This window comes from Mizuhopecten yessoensis, unplaced genomic scaffold (assembly GCF_002113885.1).
Source record: "Mizuhopecten yessoensis strain PY_sf001 unplaced genomic scaffold, ASM211388v2 scaffold10933, whole genome shotgun sequence".
Classification (NCBI taxonomy): Eukaryota; Metazoa; Mollusca; class Bivalvia; order Pectinida; family Pectinidae; genus Mizuhopecten; species Mizuhopecten yessoensis.
This window is the reverse complement of record NW_018408794.1, coordinates 642,104-663,796: the sequence shown is the minus strand read 5'-3', so window position 1 is coordinate 663,796 and position 21,693 is coordinate 642,104. Positions and strand designations below refer to the sequence as shown.

At 36.3% G+C, this 21,693-nt stretch overlaps 2 protein-coding genes and 1 long non-coding RNA gene across 3 annotated transcripts in view; all 3 read left to right on the top strand.

Moving 5' to 3' along the window:
• The window catches only part of LOC110463825, a 3,070-nt gene extending 2,474 nt beyond the window's left edge, over window positions 1–596 (top strand). The window contains exon 2 of the long non-coding RNA XR_002464429.1: window positions 18–596. This is a non-coding gene — a long non-coding RNA (uncharacterized LOC110463825). The remainder of the gene's footprint in view (window positions 1–17) is intronic.
• LOC110463824 overlaps window positions 1–891 on the top strand; it is a 13,014-nt gene extending 12,123 nt beyond the window's left edge. Inside the window, exon 4 of the mRNA XM_021518708.1 lies at window positions 781–891. Coding sequence (XP_021374383.1) covers window positions 781–789 — 9 coding nt within the window. The 3' untranslated portion in view covers window positions 790–891. The remainder of the gene's footprint in view (window positions 1–780) is intronic.
• Window positions 892–3,631: 2,740 nt separating this feature from the next.
• LOC110463823 (neuronal acetylcholine receptor subunit alpha-5-like) lies at window positions 3,632–19,223 on the top strand. Its single transcript, XM_021518707.1, has 6 exons — window positions 3,632–10,545; window positions 12,535–12,689; window positions 13,843–13,887; window positions 15,055–15,170; window positions 16,474–17,006; window positions 17,933–19,223. Exons 1-6 carry the CDS (start codon window positions 10,530–10,532, stop codon window positions 18,310–18,312), a joined length of 1,245 nt encoding a protein of 414 aa, XP_021374382.1. The 5' UTR covers window positions 3,632–10,529; the 3' UTR covers window positions 18,313–19,223.
• The last annotated feature ends 2,470 nt before the right edge of the window (window positions 19,224–21,693 follow it).

The following is a 21,693-nucleotide window of genomic DNA, read 5'->3' as shown; positions in this document are numbered from 1 at the left end:
ACAACAGAACTCAGAAGCTGGACATTGTACATGTAACAAGTGTATGAAACTTGACATCACAACAGAACTCAGAAGCTGGGCATTGTACATGTAATAAGTCTATGAAACTTGACATTACAACAGAACTCAGAAGCTGGACATTGTACATGGAACAAGTGTGTAACTTGACATCACAAAAGAACTCAGAAGCCAGACATTGTACATGTAACAAGTGTATGAAACTTGACATTACAACAGAACTCAGAGGCTGGACATTGTACATGTAGCAAGTGTATGAAACTTGACATCACAACAGAACTCAGAGGCTGGACATTGTACATGTAGCAAGTCTATGAAACTTGACATTACAACAGAACTCAGAGGCCAGACATTGTACATGTAACAAGTCTAAGAAACTTCACATTGCAACAGGACTCAAAAAATATTATGATTCAAAGTCTTGAAAATTGTCATTGTTACAAGACTTAGAAACTTGACTGGTCATAAGACTTTAAGAATTTATGATTACAGAACTCAAAGAAGGAAACAAAACTTGTCCTAGTAAAAAGAGTTTTCAATTTGACATGTTGACAAAACTTAGAAACTTGACACGATAACAGTACTTAGAAACCTGACTTGGTAACAAAACCTAGAAACTCGACATAGTTTTATACGACAAAAGCAAACATTAACTTCATAGATAAATCAACAAATGAAAATCGTCATTTCCGATGTTTCAAAATTCATAATTAAAGGCACGTGTTAATTGAATTGTTAATTACGTGTTTTGCTATATTTCAGTTCTGTTAGAGGAATACTATATGACCAGGTGTGAAGGAAGTGTTGAAGGAACTCCTGACAACGTCCACAAATCACAATATGTAAATCTGATCTATTAAAGAATTAACAAGATTTTTCATATTACTTGTATTTTACAATGTTTCTGATGACGAGACTGCATTAATAGTATAGTGACTATACGTACAATTAATTACACCATATAGGTGTGATATAAGTATTTGTCTCCCTGATACAGGTTATATCATTGGAGGGCAACACCCTAGGGTGATATTGCATGTCGACCAATTTTGTCACCAAAATAATCTCGTTGCGTCGACATGTCCTGATAATTAAGTCGACTTATCGTTGAATAATTATCATGATAGTTATCATTATCTCGCTTTCGTGATAATTAACTCAACATATCATGATCAATTTCTCTTTTGTCGACATACATTACTGTGTCCCCTTATTTCGACACTACCAAGCCACCTACTGTCATCACCCCACTATTACATTTCCGCGCGTTATGCTAAAAATAGAACAGAAATATCCGGAACAACTCATTTTCGACATAGAAACATGCGCAGACGAAGTACTGTAATGTCAATGGCCGCTGACTGTACAAATACAGGTGGTCAGTAGTCAATGACATATGACTACAGAATAAGGCAGCTCATACTCCATAAGCTGTATTCAATTGATGAATAAGATATTTCAAGGATCCCCGTATATGTCAAAAAAGTAACCGAAGTGTTGGACGCTGTTTTCACGGGTATGACTATAGCCTTGAAAAGCATTTCTGAAAAGAAAACCATACCTTGCAGAACTCGTGTTAGAAATACGGAATTAGAATGGAAATTACTATCTAAATCCGCGTGGGAAATAATAAAGATGAAATAAACAGAATTTAATCAACAATATTAATCTGAGTGTAAAATTTCAACTGGACTAGACCGGGATTCGAACGCTGGGACTTCAGATTGCTATACTATCGCTCTAACCTATTAAGCTCCCTGGTCAACGGAAGTTGAGGGGAGGCTACTGTATAAAGAAGAACAAAACCACAATGCAGTCGGACAGGGATCCTTAAGCGCCTTAGAGTGGTTGATGCTGATTGGAAAGAGTACTACTTCAATGTCGTTTTATCATTATTCTACCACGTTTATGATGTATCGACACTTTTCATTGGTCAATAACTACGGATTATTTAGGGGATAGTACGTTGTTTTGATTGGCTATACCGGTCTCGAGTTCAAACCAAATTTCATGTTCTGATCGCTAGCATAGACAAGAAAAACAACGTACTGTCTGTTAAGAAACATTGTATGTCCTTGCTACAAGTACGTAGTAAAGTACTGTGCGACCTGTGCTGGCGACGTGTCGTTCTGCATCGGACTGACCACTCAGAAAGAAGCTTTCAAAAGTCGGTAATTTGACCCCGCCCATACTGGAGAGCTCTCGATCTGTGTGTGGATCAAATTCTTACATTTCCATGTCAGTATGCATGCAAATCTGTGCGTATCGACAACATTGGTGACTATTTGTTTAGATTTGTGAAGAGTTTTGTGTTAGTTCATACATCTGCATCTTTCACTGTTCTGTCAAACAGTTTGCCTTCCACAGTGTTGCGTAGCGTCTCATCAGACTTAAAAACAGACATAAATACATATTCAAAGGAGAAAGACGGAAACAGTGTGTGTGTATATAATGTGTGTGTGTGTGTGTGTGTGTGTGTGTGTGTGTGTGTGTGTGTGTGTGTGTGTGTGTGTGTGTGTGTGTGTGTGTGTGTGTGTGTGTNTTGTGTGTGTATTTCTTCGGCTGGCTCCATAAGCCAGTAGCTCGACCTGTCCGGCTACAGTAACGGCCTCTGGGGACAAGCCCCAACCGGCATAGCTCTTGCCATTGGTCGAATGAAAAGCCAGCCTATATTGTTATTTGAAAGGTAAGAGAAGTAGGTCCTTGCTTGAAATATGCCAAGTCAGGGGCCTCAGCCATAGCAGTTAGGAAAGAGTTCCAGTGGGGGATAATTGATGTGAGAAACTATGCCTTAAAGTGTTTTTAGAGAATGAGAGACAGTAATATTTAAAGGAGTGATTTCGTCGGGTGGAAGATGTAGAGGCTTTTAGGTAGTCCGTGGCTCGGATGTCTGATAAATCATGGGTAATTTTGTACATGGTTGTAAGCTGAATCTTGAGAGGCGTTTTGATTTTAGTGAGTCCTATTGTAAGAATGATATCATGACAGATACACTGACGGTGTTACGGTATCTGTTAGTGGTGTAACGAACTGCTCCTTTTGAATCATTTCCAGCTGGTCAATCTGGTTCTTGGTGTGGGGGCTCCATACAGCTGAGCAGTACTCCAGGTTGGGCCGAACAAGTGTGTAATATGCGCGGGACTTGGTATCTTCGTTGGAAATCTTCAGATTTCTTCTGCGGAATCCAAGCGTGCTGTTCGCCTTCTAATAAACTCTATCGGTATGATGTTTTCGTGTGAGATTTGCTGAGAGATCCACCCCAAGATACTTGCTGGTACTGGTATCTTCACAGAAGTGACCTTTGAGATTGTACTGGGCATACGACGCATGTGAAATGATTCATTTGATTTCGGATCTAACTAGATGCCTTCACACGGATGGAAGGAACGTTTCAGTAATAAATAGAGGTAAGAACAAGGAACGTTTACTTTTTATATTTTACTTCATTCAACAAATACATTCCATCGGTCCTTTCTGTTCTGTTGCCTGCTAGCCTTATCAGCGGGATTTCGCTAAGAGGCGATCTTGACGCCATATTGGTTTGGTTAGAAACGGGGCGTGGCGATGGGAGGAGCTTAATTTATACGATTGATCATGATTCTATTACAAATTAGAACATGGTCCGTATCCAATCAAAACACGCGTTGCAAACGAATCGTGTTAGAATGGACGATAGACCATGCGCGCGCGTGTATTCTTTTCCAGCAGGCCAACGCTCTTCCAAAAGCCTCCCCGCAAGTGTACCGGTAAACAGGCGAGTCGCGGGATTAGTTACATCTGTGAAATGATCGAGGAGTCCCGCATTTAATTATGTATTTATTTGAAGATTTGCTAGTGGTCAAACATAATATATTTAACCTCTAGGTCTACTTAAAATCTGTCAAAGTCACGGCCAGAATGTTCCGCTAAACTTACTGAGAGGACAAGCTTGAAATAATGTCAAACGCTGATTTCGTGTGTTGACGAGTTATTTTGATAAATAGGCGGATTTGATTGATTGATATAAACATCTGGCATAAAATATGACGTCAGTGTTTATTGTTTATCCTCTGTCGACCGATTGGCGACTGAACTAAAGAAAATCCTTTCCAAAAATATCAAGGTTAGATAGACAAAATAGATAAATGATAAAAACGCGCAGCTTGAAGTAAAATGAAGACATATATAGACATCACGTGATGTTTGTTAGCGAGCGTAAACGAACAGCTTAATTAAAATATTTGCATTATATAGGTATTTTTGCTTATCAAAGGACACTGAGCTAACCACGAAAAAGTCTTTCGTTACATTTGACTTGGTAGAATAGATATAATCGCCATATATTTGTATATTATGGTACATACAAAAATGTATATAAAACCAACCCAGGCCGCAAGCGGTCTTCGTTAATTAGTTTGTCCAACATTGTCCCACCCCAGTTATATATTCCAACATTATACACGCAAATACGTCGAATATTTCTTAATTATACCTGTTTTATTTTTCAATTGCTACCAGCACAACACTGTATAGTATAAACCGCTAGATGCTTTCTTCATATGACAAATCTAAAACCAACACGATACCCATAAAACAAAGCTCCTCTCTCTCTGGTGATAGCAAAGCAACAAAGGGAATATATTACTTATCTCCACAAACTGCAGATAAAACATGTTATCTAGAAGGATATTTTTTATATTAAAATCAAAACCTGCAAATCTGGTCATGTTGATTATTTAAAGATTTCCTCAACGTAGATTGAAGGCGTTTAGACAGGAACTAGTTGGAGGTAGTTTCGTGGTAAACACCACATATATATATCAAGAAACTGCAGCTAAAACCAAGCTCTGTCAATTAACATCGATATGTGAATCATAAGTACATACAGTACATACAAATTTAAATGAAAACATGAGTCTGTGCCAAGACGAGTTTATTTTCGTGGATTTGTGTAGAACAATCTTATGAAATGGTTTGAATTTAACATCACATTTCCCTTAAAACCTGGTGGAACACTTTGGGTTCTGTATTGAAAAGGTTTCTGATGCAAGAAACTTGGCATCTTCTCTAGTCCAGGGTACCAGGAGTGTATGTAGACCGGATCGTATCGTACCCGGATCGTATCGTACCGGATCCTATCGTACGGGATCGTTACCCTAGGCTAGCGAAGATGGAAACTTGGTAGATATTTAGCAAAATACAATGCAAAGTTAGGTAGGACTAATAAAACGTATAACCTGTTACTGCGTGAGATCAGGTTCTCACAGTCCAAGCCTAAAGTGAAAGACTACAGGTATCCCGTCTGGGGCCTCAAATAAATATCGCCCATGCACTACTTAAGCTATATAGTAATAATAACAATAACAATAATAATAAATTCTTTATTTAAAGAGGATAAATGACTGAGCAATACAAGTTAATACACATTTTCCGTCATGTCCTCAAATCATTTATTTATGCATTCATTCAATTCATACATTTAATGTATTCATTTTTGTTCTTCAAATAATTCATTCATCAATTCATTCATTCATTCATTCATTCATTTATTAATCACTTAGAACATTTGAATGTTCCCGCTTAAAAGGTAGTCCTTCCTTAAAAGAACACACTTTTTCAAAGTTAAGATTTTTTAATCTGCAACAACAGGACTCGAACAACATCAAAAAATACATATAACGTCAAAACAGAATATTTATAATGCAGATTGTCAATTTCGAGCCGTTAACGTGCATATGGTATGACGTTGGATATTTTTGTCTGAGAAGCGAGCAACTTTGTTCTTGGCAATTTTCCTAACAAGTGTTCTATGCATATTGGTTTGTGGCTAAAATGTGTAAATGGCTTAAACGACTTGGTTTTTTTTCTCTGTTGGATGATCCTCAAATGTTAGGTTAGAGTCTGATATGATGCTATGCCTTTCTTTGATTCTGTGTCAAGACGAGTTTATTGACGGAGCATGATAAGGGCATTTGTTGTAGTATTTTTTCAATATGCAAGTGTTTGGTTTTTCTTGTAGCGTTTGCAGCTGCCATTAACTTCTCCATCCTCCCACAATGTCTACATTGTTTTGTAGCGTTAACCTGCCCCCTGCCTTCTCTATGATCCTGAGTATTTCGGTGCCATTGGTGAATAGTAAGGAACATAGAGCAGAAAGGGTTGTTTTCGTCGAAAAGTGTCCAAATCATTTCAATGCTCATGGAGGGATTCAAATAACTTCAACACCAAATCGAAGCAAATCAACACGAAAATAATTATATGATAAACTTGCGTATTCTAAAATGTTGATAAAGAGTTTTATTTAGATATATTCAACTAATTATACAGTGTTTGAAAAAAATATTAAGGCATCGAAACAAGCTCCAACGAGCTTTCCAATGATGGAAGATACTGTGAATGTTTATTGCTATCAATCAAAAGGGTTTCCTTGACAGGTGAGCGTAGTAAGGATTTCTCTAATCTAAATGATTTTACAAACTAGTTTGATCCAGGTTACACTGGCTCGGTGACACATATTACAGACACAGCGGGCCTTTACTCAAGTACCGGGAAATGTCAAGTGGTCTAAAGCGTAACATAGTTTAATATGTAAGTGTTTTGTTTATGTCTTGTTTAAATGCACTACTCATTAATGACCTTGCGGGCAGGATGCACTTTACTGCAGCGTCGACTCCTAACAATCAGCATTGTTTTGTATGAAACATTACGGTATTTCTTGTGATATATGTTCGTACAATCACACTTAGCGCCTATAGTGTCCGTCTCAATCAATGTACTTCGGCATAATTTCCATCAATATAAATCATGTCACAGAAGAAATTAAGCTCTGCTTGTGATAGACTCCACGTGTTGGTGAGGTAGATTTGAAAGGTTTTTTTGTTTTTTGTTCATGTTTCATAATTGTGTATCATACTAGACTATGGTCAGTTCAGACAATTATTTATTCGCCTTTATTTGACGGAATGGAGAAACACATACAAAAACATGTTAAAGGAACCGAACCTGAACTTGCCCTAGCTCTTACAATTGGTTGTCCTTGGCGTTGGGTAAGTGGATTATTACACCACTGAACAAAGTTTTGGGTCAGGGGGTAAAAGCGGCCGGGTTTTGGGGGCGTCTGTCTGTAGGTAGGGGATTCCCGATCACTCACTAAGCTGAGATATGATACTTTTCTCTTTCATTATGATAGATGGTTTAAAGGTATTTATGAATAATCTGCGATTACCCCTAGCTGTGCTATTACAATGTTTTATTGTTTTTATACAAAGTTTTGTCGCAATAATAGCTCAAATAGTTGAATATTCTTGTTCGTATGTATGCAATTCTAAATAAAGATTCCTGTATCTTGTACTTCGTATCTTGTACGTGTTTGTGTTGGGGACTCTTGTAATATTGGACCTTGTAACAATCAGCCATCACCAATTGTTTCAACCATTTGATTGAATAAAAATACCTAAAATATAATGATTAGGTTGATTACCGATTAAAAAAGGATGTTCCCCCTTGTGACCGAGTTCCCCCGGCCAGGTTTCCTTCTGGGCCTCACTTTGATTATAATAAGTCAGAAAGAGCTATTGCCCCTGAGATCGACGGGGATTGACGCAAACGATAATATTATGGCGGCGAGTAGTCCTTGTCGATAGAGTCAGGACAAGGGGCCGAAGTGTTCTCCGAGACGTGTTACACTTCGCCCTCGTGAAAGATGACACTCCTTGAATGAACAAATGTACATTTAGGTATATATAAAACATGAAATTAACTATTATACGCTAGAGGATAGGTGACATATAGTTGTTGAATATATCTAGCTCAGAATGTGTTGATCGGAAATTGTCAGTTGGTAAAGATGATCTAAACGGACAAATTTCCTGCCACAGTTTAACACTGTGTATGTGGAAATGATAGGCTATGTACGTGCACGCATGTTGCTTCACTCAACAAAGTACATCATACCGTACACGACTCGCATGCTAACATTTTCAATACGGGGAAGGATTTGAAAAAAGCGTTGCACGTGCATTGATTATATGCAGGCGCATGCATTTTTATCAAGAAACCCACTTTATCGGAAACTTTCAGTACATGATCTATGTGCTAGAATAGTAAGTCCCCGGCGGTACGACGAGGTGTTCGCCAATCAATGGCAAGCATAAAAAAACCACCAGGTCGACTTTAACTTCGATACTGTGTTTAAAGTATTTTATATGGTGAAAAAATGTGATTAAAAGATGTTTCGCAATCATGAAAAAATGCCTTTAGTGTATTTGCATTTCGTGTATATGACTCGATTTCACCTGTATCTGACTCAAATGATCGTGTCGACTCGATATATCTTGTATGGACTCGAGTTATCGTGTATTGACTCGATTTATCGTGTATCTGACTCGAGCTATCGTGTATTGACTCGAATTATCATATATTTGATTCGAGGTATCGTGTATCTGACTCGAGTTATCGTATGTGCGACTGGAGATTTCATGTGTGTAATTCGAGTTATCGTGTCTCTGGCTCGAGTAACTCGTATGACAGTTTATCGTGCTCAAGTTAGTATATTATCAAATTTTGTTGTTAAAAACACTCTAAATTTCGTATCCTTTTTCATTTTTGAGTAACTGCATACGGCTTAAGTCAGGTTAATGTAAGTAAAAGTGACACGACGTAGAACCACCCCAGAAGTCCTAGATAAACCAAGCGCTATAATAATAGGGATGAAATCATACGAACAGTCTGTATTAATGTACCCAAACATCTTAAAGTTGTTCGACAAACACAGATTCAGGTTACTACTAAAATTAAGAGAGTGTGAGGTCTATCAAGTATCAATTATAAACAGAGGAGATGTAGATTTTCCGCAGTAACCGTTTTCGTGTTATACCCTGGCATAGATAAGGGGGGAAAATGAGGCAATGTCAAACTTAATACCTTGTCACTGAAAATAGCTCCCAATACAATGCTATTCACTTGCTGTTGTGAAAAAGAGTACGTTTTCATCAAAATGCAGAAACTTTAATTTTTGCTTACTCTATCTCAGGTCAAGTGGAAAAAAAAGAAGTGAGCATTACATCAACTCACAAAGTCGAAATAGCACTGAAAGTCTAAACGAAAATACAATAACAGAAAGCAATGCCACACCAAAACCAAAATGAAGAAATGAAGATAACAACATGAAGCGAAAGCACACCAAAACAAGAGGAAGCAAAACAAAAGGAGAAGACAACATCAGGACTGAGGAACCGCAAAACAAAAGGACAAACAACACCAGGAATGTAGGGCTAAACGAACAAACGAAAGACATAATTAGATCCCACAACGAAACAAAAACAAAGGGATAATTGTTTTTTTTTTTTTTTTTTATCAAAAAGCACAAACTTGACTTATTTATTGTAGCAAATTTCTACCATCGGCATACAACTAACGTAAGTTTTGAGTTACGTATGTCAAAATATTTTTTTTATGATGAAGACTTAATATGGTAATATGTCGACATGCTTTATTAATTCATAATTTCGCATTATCCTAAAAACAATTGGTTAGATTATTACGTAATTGGCTTTTTGATTTCTGGTGTTTACTTGGGAGTGACAACGACTAGATAATTATGTATCTCACGGTTATAATTCCGACATATTTAACCAAACACAAGGTATAATGATAAGTAGACTTAATACTTAATACTTAATCACATGGCCCTTTCTTGGAAAAAAATGAACTGCCCTTTTTCTGTTTTGCTTAATTAAGTGGTAAGTTGGCATCATATCTGAGCATTTACATAATGAAAAGCCGTGTTATTTACTTACGTATAGATATCTCAGCAAATGTGATGATATGTCGGCAATTTAAACAATATGTTAACATCTTTTCAGATCGTGTCGACATCTTTTGAAAAATATGTTGACATACCTAAGACCTTTGTCTATGGCAGAAATGTGCCACCATATACTTACATGTTTAACAGAGGCAATTATCTCATTTTGTATATGAATGTTGGACTGATTTTTACTGGTGCCGAGTACGGTAAGTGAATACATAAATAATACCATTTTTACATCAACACTAAACACCAACTGTAATTGCTAGCTAGAAAGCATCTACCCCTTTTCATCAACGATTGGAACCCATTAGTGTTTAAAAATGTTTAAAGTAACTTGAGTGTCGGTGCTTTCTGTACCAGTTACCCCTCTAGCAAATTTGTATGTAATGATCATCTTCCCATGTATTCACATTAGCTAAATGCCAAATCATCTATGTTTTTATTCTGGTAGAATAGATCGTGACATTATCACAAATAGAGACGGCATAGTTAAACAGCCGTTCAAGCTTAACTAAATATCAACGGGGATTCTGAGTCATAGATCGGAAAACAATTTAATTTTTTTTTACAAACTTGAAATAAAACATGGATCTCATAAAAACAGGTATTGTCAACCAAAGCAAGTGAAAAAATAAAGCTAGGTAGGAAATTTTAGAATTTGTTCTCTTCGTTTTTTTTACTAGATTGAAAACAAGCTTGCCTGACTTGCTCTGTTGGTACCATGCCAATCATATCGGGTAAGTGAGCGCAGTCAGCGTGTCAGTTTTCAGTTTATCTTTTTTTTTAAAGTATATATACGTAAACAAATTTTTAATGGCAGTCTATATGTCTAGTGATAGGTTTCAAAAGTTATTCATTTATGTACACATGAGTTGTGCAAGAAAATCGCTGGTTAAAACGGATAATATGCACTTGTGAGGTTTTTTTGGACACTCCAGCAACAGTTGAAACGACACAAATATGAGGGTCCTGATTATCAGTTGGCTAATTTCGACAGGTAAAGTAGAATGTATTTACAGCGGTTCCGTTTATGACTAAACTTTTGAATTTGATTTTTTCTCCTGTAGATTAATGTTCTGACTAATACCGTCTTACGTGAAAAAGGATTTAGTAATGAAATGTAGCTATCATCACATCACTTCAACTCAGATTTCTGTAACGTATATTTCTGAAAAGCAGATATAGTTACTAATAAATAGCATTCACTGAATAATAACAATAACGTATAACGCTTTTAAACAGGTAAACAAACACGTTCAGTATAAGTATACATTAATATACTCCATATTACTGAAGATGTTATTTTACATACACTTTACATGTTTGAAAAACAGTTCATAGAAATAGGAGTAATGAAACAAATTTACCATGTAATGCTGATAACATTATCAAATTCCTTTATATTATTTAGGTACCTTCCCTACTGTTTCAACGGTATTTTAGACGTATCAGGATTTACAAATGTTTAGCCCCTACCATCATCCATGAATCCTAGAAAGACGAAACAGCTGTATGATGCAGTGTATTTTTTGTCTTTTCCATATTGTATCTATTACCAATCTGTTTGTGTGTTACATTTATGTTTATGTTAAGTTGTTTATAACATACAATTGGAGTATCCAACTAACTATTTACTTATAGTATTGTATATCTTGAAGAACAAAGACGTGATAGGCCTGTTGCAGTTAACAGTAAATACAGAAAACTTAATACGCGATCGCAATATAACTACATATAACAAATTGCGTTATGAAATGCATAAAAAGAAATAAATGCCACTTGATTTAAAATAAAATGGCAACTGTTTATATCAGATGGAGTAACAACGTGAAATTATATATATTATATTATATAAAATCATATATGATATTATATTATATCATATCAAATTATAAATGATATTATATTATTTTATTAATGATGTTATATAATATAAAATTATATATGATGTTATATAATATAAAATTATATATGATGTGATATGATATTAAATCACAAATGATATTAAGTGTTTGAAATGCAATATAAACATAAATGTACATGTATAATGTTTCATGTTTGTTAAAATAAATACAACTGCATATTTTATACAATGTATACAGCTTATGATAGGACAGTAATACCACAAGAAATACAACTTAAATGATAAAATGTGTATAATCAGAAAGCACCAAAACCATAGTGTACATTTTACATGAAAAATACATATAGCCATGGTTGAACACAGGCGTTCCTTTACATTGAAGACAGGTATGATAGTGAACAGGGGTCAGAAAAAAAGGCAAAAAAAACAAAATCTGAGGAAAGGGCGTCTAAAAATCATGAAAAGTTGTATTTTGGTCTTTGAAAAAAACGTTTAATTAATAAAATCTTTAGCGATAAAACTAACATCGGTGACAACGCGAGAGCTTAAAAAATGAACACCAAATTAGCGTTCATCACTACAGTTGGTGAGCTACGACAACACAAGACATTAAAATCGGGAATATAACAACTGACGAAGGAGAATACCCGAGTTCTATGAGATCCAGGTCGAGTACCTACACTTACCAATATACAAACATATACATGTACTAGGATATCTAACACGTGACGCTGAGCATCGCTGGTCACATGACAAGTGTAAGTGCAATATATGTTGATCTTCTCGTACTATTACGTTGACTAAATTCAAATCTTATTTAATTAATCTGCTCAAAAACCTTTTCATTTTTTTTTACCGATAGCGTTGCGAGCATTCGTCTGCCAAGACTACAGTTTTGACAAGGAGAATGAACTCCGAACACTTCTGTTTAAGAACAACTCTTACAACCTATTTGCGCGTCCAGAGCCTACTGTAAATGTTGATGTGTCGTTAAATATCATCAATTTCAACGATTTGGTAAGGAGTTATTTATTTGTATTGTTTTGAAAGTTCGATGTTAATTTCTCCTTGGTTTTGATGTCTCCTCGGTCATCGTTATTTTCCGTTATATGCTAGCTCTTCATTCAGTTTTTGATCAAATGTGTTGACGCTTTGATACTAATTTTGTATCTGTTGTTACCCATGTACACTTAAATCTGAAAAATTGTTCATACAAATGGTATACATTATCTCAAAACTATTTCAAAATATGGTTTGCTCGACTTTTTCAAACCTTATTTTATAAAACTCAAGTGATTCCATGTTTTCATTATGGATAATTGCTCTTCATAGATATTGTCAAAAATGGTAAGTGCAGAACTAATGTGACTTAGTCATGGGCTTAATATCTTCGAAATATCGAGACTTAATAATCTATAATATTGTGTTTTGATATTGATTTATAGAAACAATTTTGTTTATTGTCATTTTGACACTTATGTATTTATATTTGATGCAAAAATTGGATTGTATTCTGCATGACAGGAATATGATACGAAATTTAAAAATCACATGAAGACTGCTTCTCAAGGCCTTTCGCTGTTACACAGCTCTGTGTGAGAATGCTTTTATTTTGAAGGTACAATCAAATAATGTTATATGTAGCGGACGTACATTATTACGTAATACAATACACACGAAAGTACAAAATAAAGTTGTAGTAATTTAACTTCCACACAATATTCATATTCAAGTACGCAATGATCCGCGAAAGGAATCAATAACAAATACGGTTATTCGATTTTTATGAGTTCCACATGCTGACTTGAGGATATGTAGCTTGTAAATAACTATCAACCATCAGTATACCCGAATATAATTTATTTGAATAGTCTATCTATAAACATATCACGTCTTTCGTCATGTTTGTCCCTTTAAATGCATTTCGAGTAGTTATACCCCTAATGTTAATGCGGTTATGACGTCTACGATGTATAATTGTCAAAACATGTGTGTTATTTAAAGTGAAATCTGTTTTGCCCTGGGCTTATAAAGAGTCCCTTTATGTCTCTTAATATCAAATATATTATTAAAATGAGAATTTTAAAAATAGATATCTAATTGACAGTGTGTTTGTAAAATAAATGACTACTTTAAACCTTTAATTTAATAGTTTTTTTTTAAATTTTAGAATATCAGAGACCAGCAGTTAACAACGACAGGATACTTTTTCATGGTAAGTAACCTGTTAATACATACATTTGATATGCAGTTAAAAAGCAAGTATGGGAAGAAAACTATCGTAAACATTCGTCAAGCATCTTAAATAAATACATCGAAATCCAAGGAACAAAAATTCGGAGATACCTAATTTACTCAAATCTGTTAATACTTTATATTTACTCGAATTCGATTAAACTTTTAAAAGTTAGCAGGAATTCGGTTTAACTTGCTTAATTGTTTCGAATTTTATAACACCTTTTATAATTAACGTTTTAATGATGCCTTTCAAAGTAAAATCAAATTCAATGAAACCTTTACAAATAATGAACTCAAATTCTGTGATACCTCTGATAAGTAGCTTATTGAATTCAGTTTTACTTTCATAAATAACTTGACTCAAGTAGTATCTGTCATATTTTACTCGAATTCGAACATATATTTTTCGAACTTTTCACGATACTGGTGATACCTTTCATAATTAAATCGAATTTTGTAACATCTTTGATTAAAACAATGTGAAAACCGAAAAACATTCTTACAAAAATTAGTTATTCTAATCTAAATATTTGAATTTCACTTAAAATTACAGATGGATAATTAACTCATATTTTAATGAATATCAGAAGAAATATAACTTCCCTATCGCATTGTATTATTTGCATTGTTTCAAACATTTCTGAAATTGCAATAATTAATCTGTTCTAGGAAACATATGTACCTTGCCACATTTACCATTTTTAAGTATTCTTAAGTCATTCATATCATACAAACATACATTTAAAGGATCTAGTGTTATATGGCACTTTACCGTTGATATAATAAGTAATATTTGCATCATAATCTAGTCCTATTTGTTTTGTATCGTCCTCTGATATTTCAAATCGTCGATCTGTGTATATTTTCACGTAATGTAACTATTTTGTGTTTCTCGACAAAAGAGCCTATTGCTCACATGTAGTGTGAATACGCGCAATTGTCCTTTTGAAATAAATCTGAAAAGCCTCTTTAAGGGTGAAAGATGATAGCTCTGAAGTCGGTCGTTATATCTTATTTATTTTATATATATTTTGAAGCCCATAACACTTGTATCTATGTAAACAACGATATGTTGAAGATATTTTGATATACCCGATGTTATATAGAAAACAGATTAAAACGCCAATAATGTATTCCTGTGTAGAGGTGGACGGATGGTCGCCTATTCTGGGATGATTTAATGCCATACAATCTGGACGTTCCAGTCATTTTTACGTCAGAAGAATACGTTTGGCATCCAGCATTGATCGTAGAGAATTCGTGAGTATTCCTACAAACACCGTAACATCAGTTACTTAACTTTGTAGTCATACATGTTTTCAAATATATCTTTCATATTTTGTTTTAAAAATAACGGCAGAATTTTAATTAATTCATTCATTATATATATTTTACATTATTGACATACTGTCGGCTGTGGGTTTTTTTTTGTCATTTTTCTAATAGAATACGTGTGAAAGAATATGTGATGTTAAATTTAAAAAAAAATCTACATGAACATTGCTGATGGAAATGTGTTGCTGTTTTTCCTGTCGATTTCCTAAATGTCAATGGTCAACACCTAAAATAACTTTTTTACCATTATTGATTCTTCAAATACTGATATTTATTATTTTGATATACCCGATGTATACTTTTTGTAATTACTCATACAAAAGGGTTTACTGTAATGTCTATAAAGTTCGATGTTTGTATGATTCTGACTGTGTCGTTCGAGAGGCCAGCCTTTTTCCTTGGAAAGATAATATTGTTTGATTTGATAATGGTATGCAAAGAATAAACACAAGATATCTCATGGAATTAAAGAACTGATAATTGTGATAAACATTCCAAAGTTTTACACTTTTATATACTACGAAACCAATATTTCCAATACTGGTAAATAAATTTATGAAGTTTCGCCAGAACGTTTTCATCGTTTACAAATAAGGATTCGTGAAATGATATTACTCCGTTCAATAGTCATTGTTTGGACGAAAATTCCCAATGATTTTTCCGCTTGGTCTTTGTATGTCACATTGGGTTGCAGATGGCTGTGAAACTGTGAAATTGTGCATGAGTCTATATTGCATGTTTCCTTGCTAATGCCTTACTAATTTACACCTGGAAAACAATTACAATGGTATTACATATGTAGTCATTTTATTCTTTAGTTATCTTGGCATTTGATGTAAGCACATGTATTTCAATGTCAAACGTAACACATTGTTCAATTATTATATACGACAACAACTGAAACGTATTTTCAATATTGTGATGTGAATGCAACACAGTTTCGGCCATACCTATTCCATAGTGCGCGGTAGGTTCACGTGCGGTGACGTCATCATGCCATTATTGTCCTCGATGGTCTTAACATTTTGACGGAAAACCCCGAACAATTTCAAATAAAAAATCATTCAGGTGTAATCCCGCCTGACATAAGTGGTTTATAGAACGTTTATTGTAAATTTTGCGGTTCTGAAGCCTCAGGCACCCATTACACACATTCTACTTTCGATCTCTTGATGAGGCATTGAGTTTGGGGATAACAAATGTATCGCTGTTATTCCGTGTCTTTCAGGATTAGCGACATATCGGTGATAAGTGACAGCGGCAGTCCAATTTTGGTAGATTCCAAGGGATCGCTAACCTGGAGACCTTCGGGAATATTTGCTACCTACTGTGATGTAGATATACAACTATATCCGTTTGATACACAAATATGTTCCATCAGTTTGACGTCGTTAGCTTACAGTATGAAAGAAGTAAATCTCGTTTTCAACCCCAATCCTGTGGATACGGAAGATTTGAATGAGAATGGAGAATGGATTTACAATGGGTATTCAACTTCTAGAGAGCTCGTGACAAGAGAAAGTTTGACATACTCCGTTTTGATTTTTAATTTCGTATTGAAGCGTAGGCCACTATACCATGTACTGAACACTTTTATTCCCACAATATCACTTGCCTTTCTCACGTGTATGGTGTTCAAGCTTCCTGCCGACTCGGGTGAAAAGATTGGGTACGCGCTGACAATTGTCCTGTCGTATGCTGTTTACTTGACGTTGGTAGCGGACAGCACCCCTTCCTCCTCCACGACAGTTTCACTTTTATGTAAGCATATGTTTTCATATAATTTTCTTTGTAGATTTTTCACTGACTCTTAATTGCTATACAATGAAAATGAGAAGTATATATACATATTATATACCAGTATATACGAGTCAAAGAAGTAATACCAACTGTAAAATTTCATAAAACACTGTACCCTTACTAACGTATGTTTGCAGGATGCGAATTTTGAAAATTGGTGCATGGGGCAAGGAATAAATTCCGACAGTGTAGAAAGTATGAGATTGTAAAATTTTCGTAGCAACCCGCTCCTTTATCGAAATACAGAGTTTCGTGTCGTCGTTGTCAATCTGTATAGAGCGGATTGCTCAGAAACATTGACAACCTCATACTGTCTACACTATTGGAATCAATACAATGTACCTTGCCACACTTACCTATTTTTGTATTCTTAATTCATATCCTACAAACATACATTTTTAGGGATCTAGTATTTTATGGAATTTTACCGTTGATCTAATACGTAATATTAGCATCATATTCTAGTCCTATTTGTTGTGTATCGTCCTTCTGATTGTTCTATAATATTTCTATTTGTTGTTTTTCTTAAAGCAGCCTATTGCTCACATGTAGTGTAAATACATGCAATTGTCCTTTTGAAATAAATCTGAAGAGCCCTTTGAATGGTGAAAGGTGATAGTTCTGAAGTCGGTCGTTATATCTTATTTATTGTATATGTATTATGAAACCCATAGCAATTGTAACTATATAAACAACGATATGTTGAAGATATTTTAATATACCCGATGTTATGTAGGAACTGGTCACAAAGATCGACTTCGATATGTATGTGGGAATGAACAATTCAGAGATCGTATTAATAAATAATTCAATTTGATATAAAATCTACATTATGTGTAAGATCTTTTGGTAAATATTTATGTTATATGTTTCTATGTCTTTTCCAGCAATCTATCTTGTCACAACACTTATCCTTGGAATGCTGTCAGTGGTCTTGACCATTTTTGTCCTTGACTGTCACCATGCCGACGAGGTCAAGCCAGTTCCGAAACTACTCCAGCAATTTTGTAGAATGAACTTGATCAGCAAATGGTGTGCAAAGATTAAACATCGAGAAAAGGTCTCAGATAGTGTAGATACAATCCCCACAACCGAGGAGAACGTCGACATATCTTTGACTTTGGACAAATTGGCGGGAAAAGAAGAGGTAACCTGGAGAGATGTAGCCCGAACACTCGACTGCTTGTTCCTTTGGTTGTATTTTTTCATAGTTTTTGTCGGAACGAGTGCCTTAGTCATCACGTTTGCTATTGCTTATCATCAGTAATATCACTTGTGTGTGTATCTCATCAATAATACATGCTATACCTGTTTATGTATGTTCAGTTGACGTACTTGCCAAAGTTTGATCAGTAGAGTCGTCCGGGTGTTTAGTTCTCTGGGTATTTATAGCCCAAAGACTATAGCCACGGATCTAAAATTCTGCCGGAGTTTTGCTTGTAATCGCATCAGTGATATAACTATACATTTGTTGGAGAATAGTGTGATGCCCGATTGCAAGTTTGATACAATAAATGGTATTTTTTCTTAAAAATGTATTCAAAATTAATTAATTAGTACTCTTTTATAAGATATGAATTTTGACATGCTAAAAATAGCACACATGCCTTTATATGGTCAAACAGGGAGCGAGGCATCCGTGTCTTACAGACACATTTCTATTTTTTTGAAAAAAATATGTTATTGTTTAATTATGTAACAGAATTAATGCAAGGTATTTTGTTTCCGGGACCTGACAACAGGATTCAGCAGTTTCAAGCACTTCAGTGATATGCCAAGAGAACTACGTGGCCCTTGGCCTCTTGTTATCAGTATCAGTTCATGTTTACGTAGAATTAGTATTGAGTTCTTTTGTACGTATTATTTTCAGTAGGAGTCTTATCATTTCCTTTTGTATGGAATACAGTGTGTTTCGCGAACATCCTCAACAAGAAACAAGAACTCGAAAACAGTCTAGATTAGATGTCATTTAGATGTATTAAAAGCTACACGTTACGTGTACTTTCGACATTTTAATTTTTGTGGTATTGTTCGTTCTTAATAATATTTTTAAACGGAGCACGTTATTACAATTGTACGAAGAAATGATAAATGTATGGTGAATGAACGACATTTTGTAACGTGCGATAACATGTCTAGCAAGATTCTTGTCTGTAATATATACAATATATATGAAACATTTATATATTCGTCGACTTGTAATTTCCAACTACACCTGATATAATTTTCATTATAAAATCCAAACATGTTACGAAGGAGACGACGCAGCCTATGGTAGGGGGACTGTGAGTAGAATCACAATGAGGCCAACATTTAATATATAAATGAGTGGTGAAGAATGTTTTCGATATTTTGCATAATTTATCTAGACAGATTTTCCATAAATTAACAGATTTTAGATTTTACAATAGTATGCTCCTAAAGTTTTAACTGAATTAATAAAAAAGACCGATTTAAAAGGGTGTGATTTGTCGTTTGTTGTTTACCTCCTAATAAAAGGTACAAGTAAGGACATTTAAGAATGTGCCATGGTTTTAAACCATAGAACCCGGAGAAAACCAACCGACCTGCAACAAGTATATGGGGACTGCCCTTCGTAGACCACTAACCCGCGACCGAGTGGTGGAGGACTAGTGAACGTAGACCCCTAACCCGCGACCGAGTGGTGGAGGAGTACTGATCGTAGACCACTTACCCGCGACCGGGTGGTGGAGGACTAGTGATCGTAGACCCCTAACCCGCGACCGAGTGGTGGAGGACTAATGATCGTAGAACACTAACCTGCGACCGAGTGGTGGAGGACTAATGATCGTAGAACACTAACCTGCGACCGAGTGGGGGAGGACTAGTGATCGTAGACCCCTAACCCGCGACCGAGTGGTGGAGGAGTACTGATCGTAGACCACTTACCCGCGACCGGGTGGTGGAGGACTAGTGATCGTAGACCACTAACCCGCGACCGAGTGGTGGAGGAGTAGTGATCGTAGACCACTTACCCGCGACCGAGTGGTGGAGGACTAGTGAACGTAGACCACTAACCCGCGACCGAGTGGTGGAGGACTAGTGATCGTAGAACACTAACCTGCGACCGAGTGGTGGAGGACTAGTGATCGTAGACATCTAACCCGCGACCGCGTGGTGGAGGACTAGTGATCGTAGAACCCTAACCTGCGACCGAGTGGTGGAGGACTAGGGATCGTAGACCACTAACCCGCGACCGAGGGGTGGAGGACTAGTGATCGTAGACCACTTACCCGCGACCGAGTGGTGGAGGACTTATCCGCGACCGAGTGGTGGAGGACTAGTGATCGTAGACCACTAACCCGCAACCGAGGGGTGGAGGACTAGTGATCGTAGAACACTAACCCGCGCCCGAGTGGTGGAGGACTAGTGATCGTCGACCACTTACCCGCGTCCGAGTGGTGGAGGACTTATCCGCGACCGAGGGGTGGAGGACTACTGATCGTAGACATCTAACACGCGACCGAGTGGTGGAGGACTAATGATCGTAGACCACTAACCCGCGGCCGAGTGGTTGAGGACTAGTGATCGTAGACCACTAACCTGCGACCGAGAGGTGGAGGACTAGTGATCGTAGAACACTAACCCGCGCCCGAGTGGTGGAGGACTAGTGATCGTAGACGACTAACCCGTGACCGAGTGGTGGAGGACTAGTGATCGTAGACCACTAACCCGCGACCGAGTGGTGGAGGATTAGTGATCGTAGAACACTAACCCGCGACCGAGTGGTGGAGGACTACTGATCGTAGACATCTAACCCGCGACCGAGTGGTGGAGGACTAGTGATCGTAGACCACTAACCCGCGACCGAGTGGTGGAGAACTAGTGATCGTAGACGGTCAGACGCCTTAACCACACATCCACCGCAGCCCTAAAATAAATACATCGAAATCCGAGGAACTAAAACTTAGTGATACCCAATTTACTCAAGTCTGGTGATACTTACATCATTTGCCCGAATTCGGTGATACTTTTCATAGTTAAGTCGAATTCGGTGGTAATAATAGATGATCACACTGTTTTTTCAGTGTTTGTCGTGGGAACAATTTCTCATCGCGAGCGCGTGGATAAAATCGAGAGGCCACCGCAGGTTTTATCAACGTGAGAGCGATGAGAAAATTGTTCGAAAGACAAACATTGAAAATACTGTATGATAAACTATTTATCATCTATATACTACTACCTTATATATTTCTCCATTTAAAAAATTCCACTCAACACCATGTTTTCCAACTGACTTCTAAGCTCAATGGTAAACGATTTGAAAAACGTAAACAAATAGAAGTTTTGTGCGGAGGAATATAATGAACCTTAAAACTACGTAGAATAAATATTTTAAAAACAATCCTATCGTCATTGGCTTTTCCATATGCACATTGACACCTGAAATGTTGTTGCTATTCTCACAAAATTTTCCCGTAACTTTGTTTTGATATGTTTATGACGGACTATTTTCTTACGCGGATCACTTTTGTGTGGACACTATTTCCGATTTCGGACGTCATCTGACGCGAGCAGACGTTCTTTCATGAGAAAATACGTTCCCAAGTGCTGGGAAATAGGAAAATTCGTTCTCAAGTTGTTCTCAAGATGTTCTCAAGTCGTTCTCAACTTCTTCTCATACTGA

What these genes read in the sequence shown, in the direction of transcription:
- LOC110463823 (XM_021518707.1), top strand. An exon ending in GCATTGATCGTAGAGAATTC is followed by an intron (nt 15,171 to 16,473) that starts GTGAGTATTCCT and finishes CGTGTCTTTCAG; the next exon opens with GATTAGCGACATATCGGTGA. An exon ending in CACGACAGTTTCACTTTTAT is followed by an intron (nt 17,007 to 17,932) that starts GTAAGCATATGT and finishes TGTCTTTTCCAG; the next exon opens with CAATCTATCTTGTCACAACA.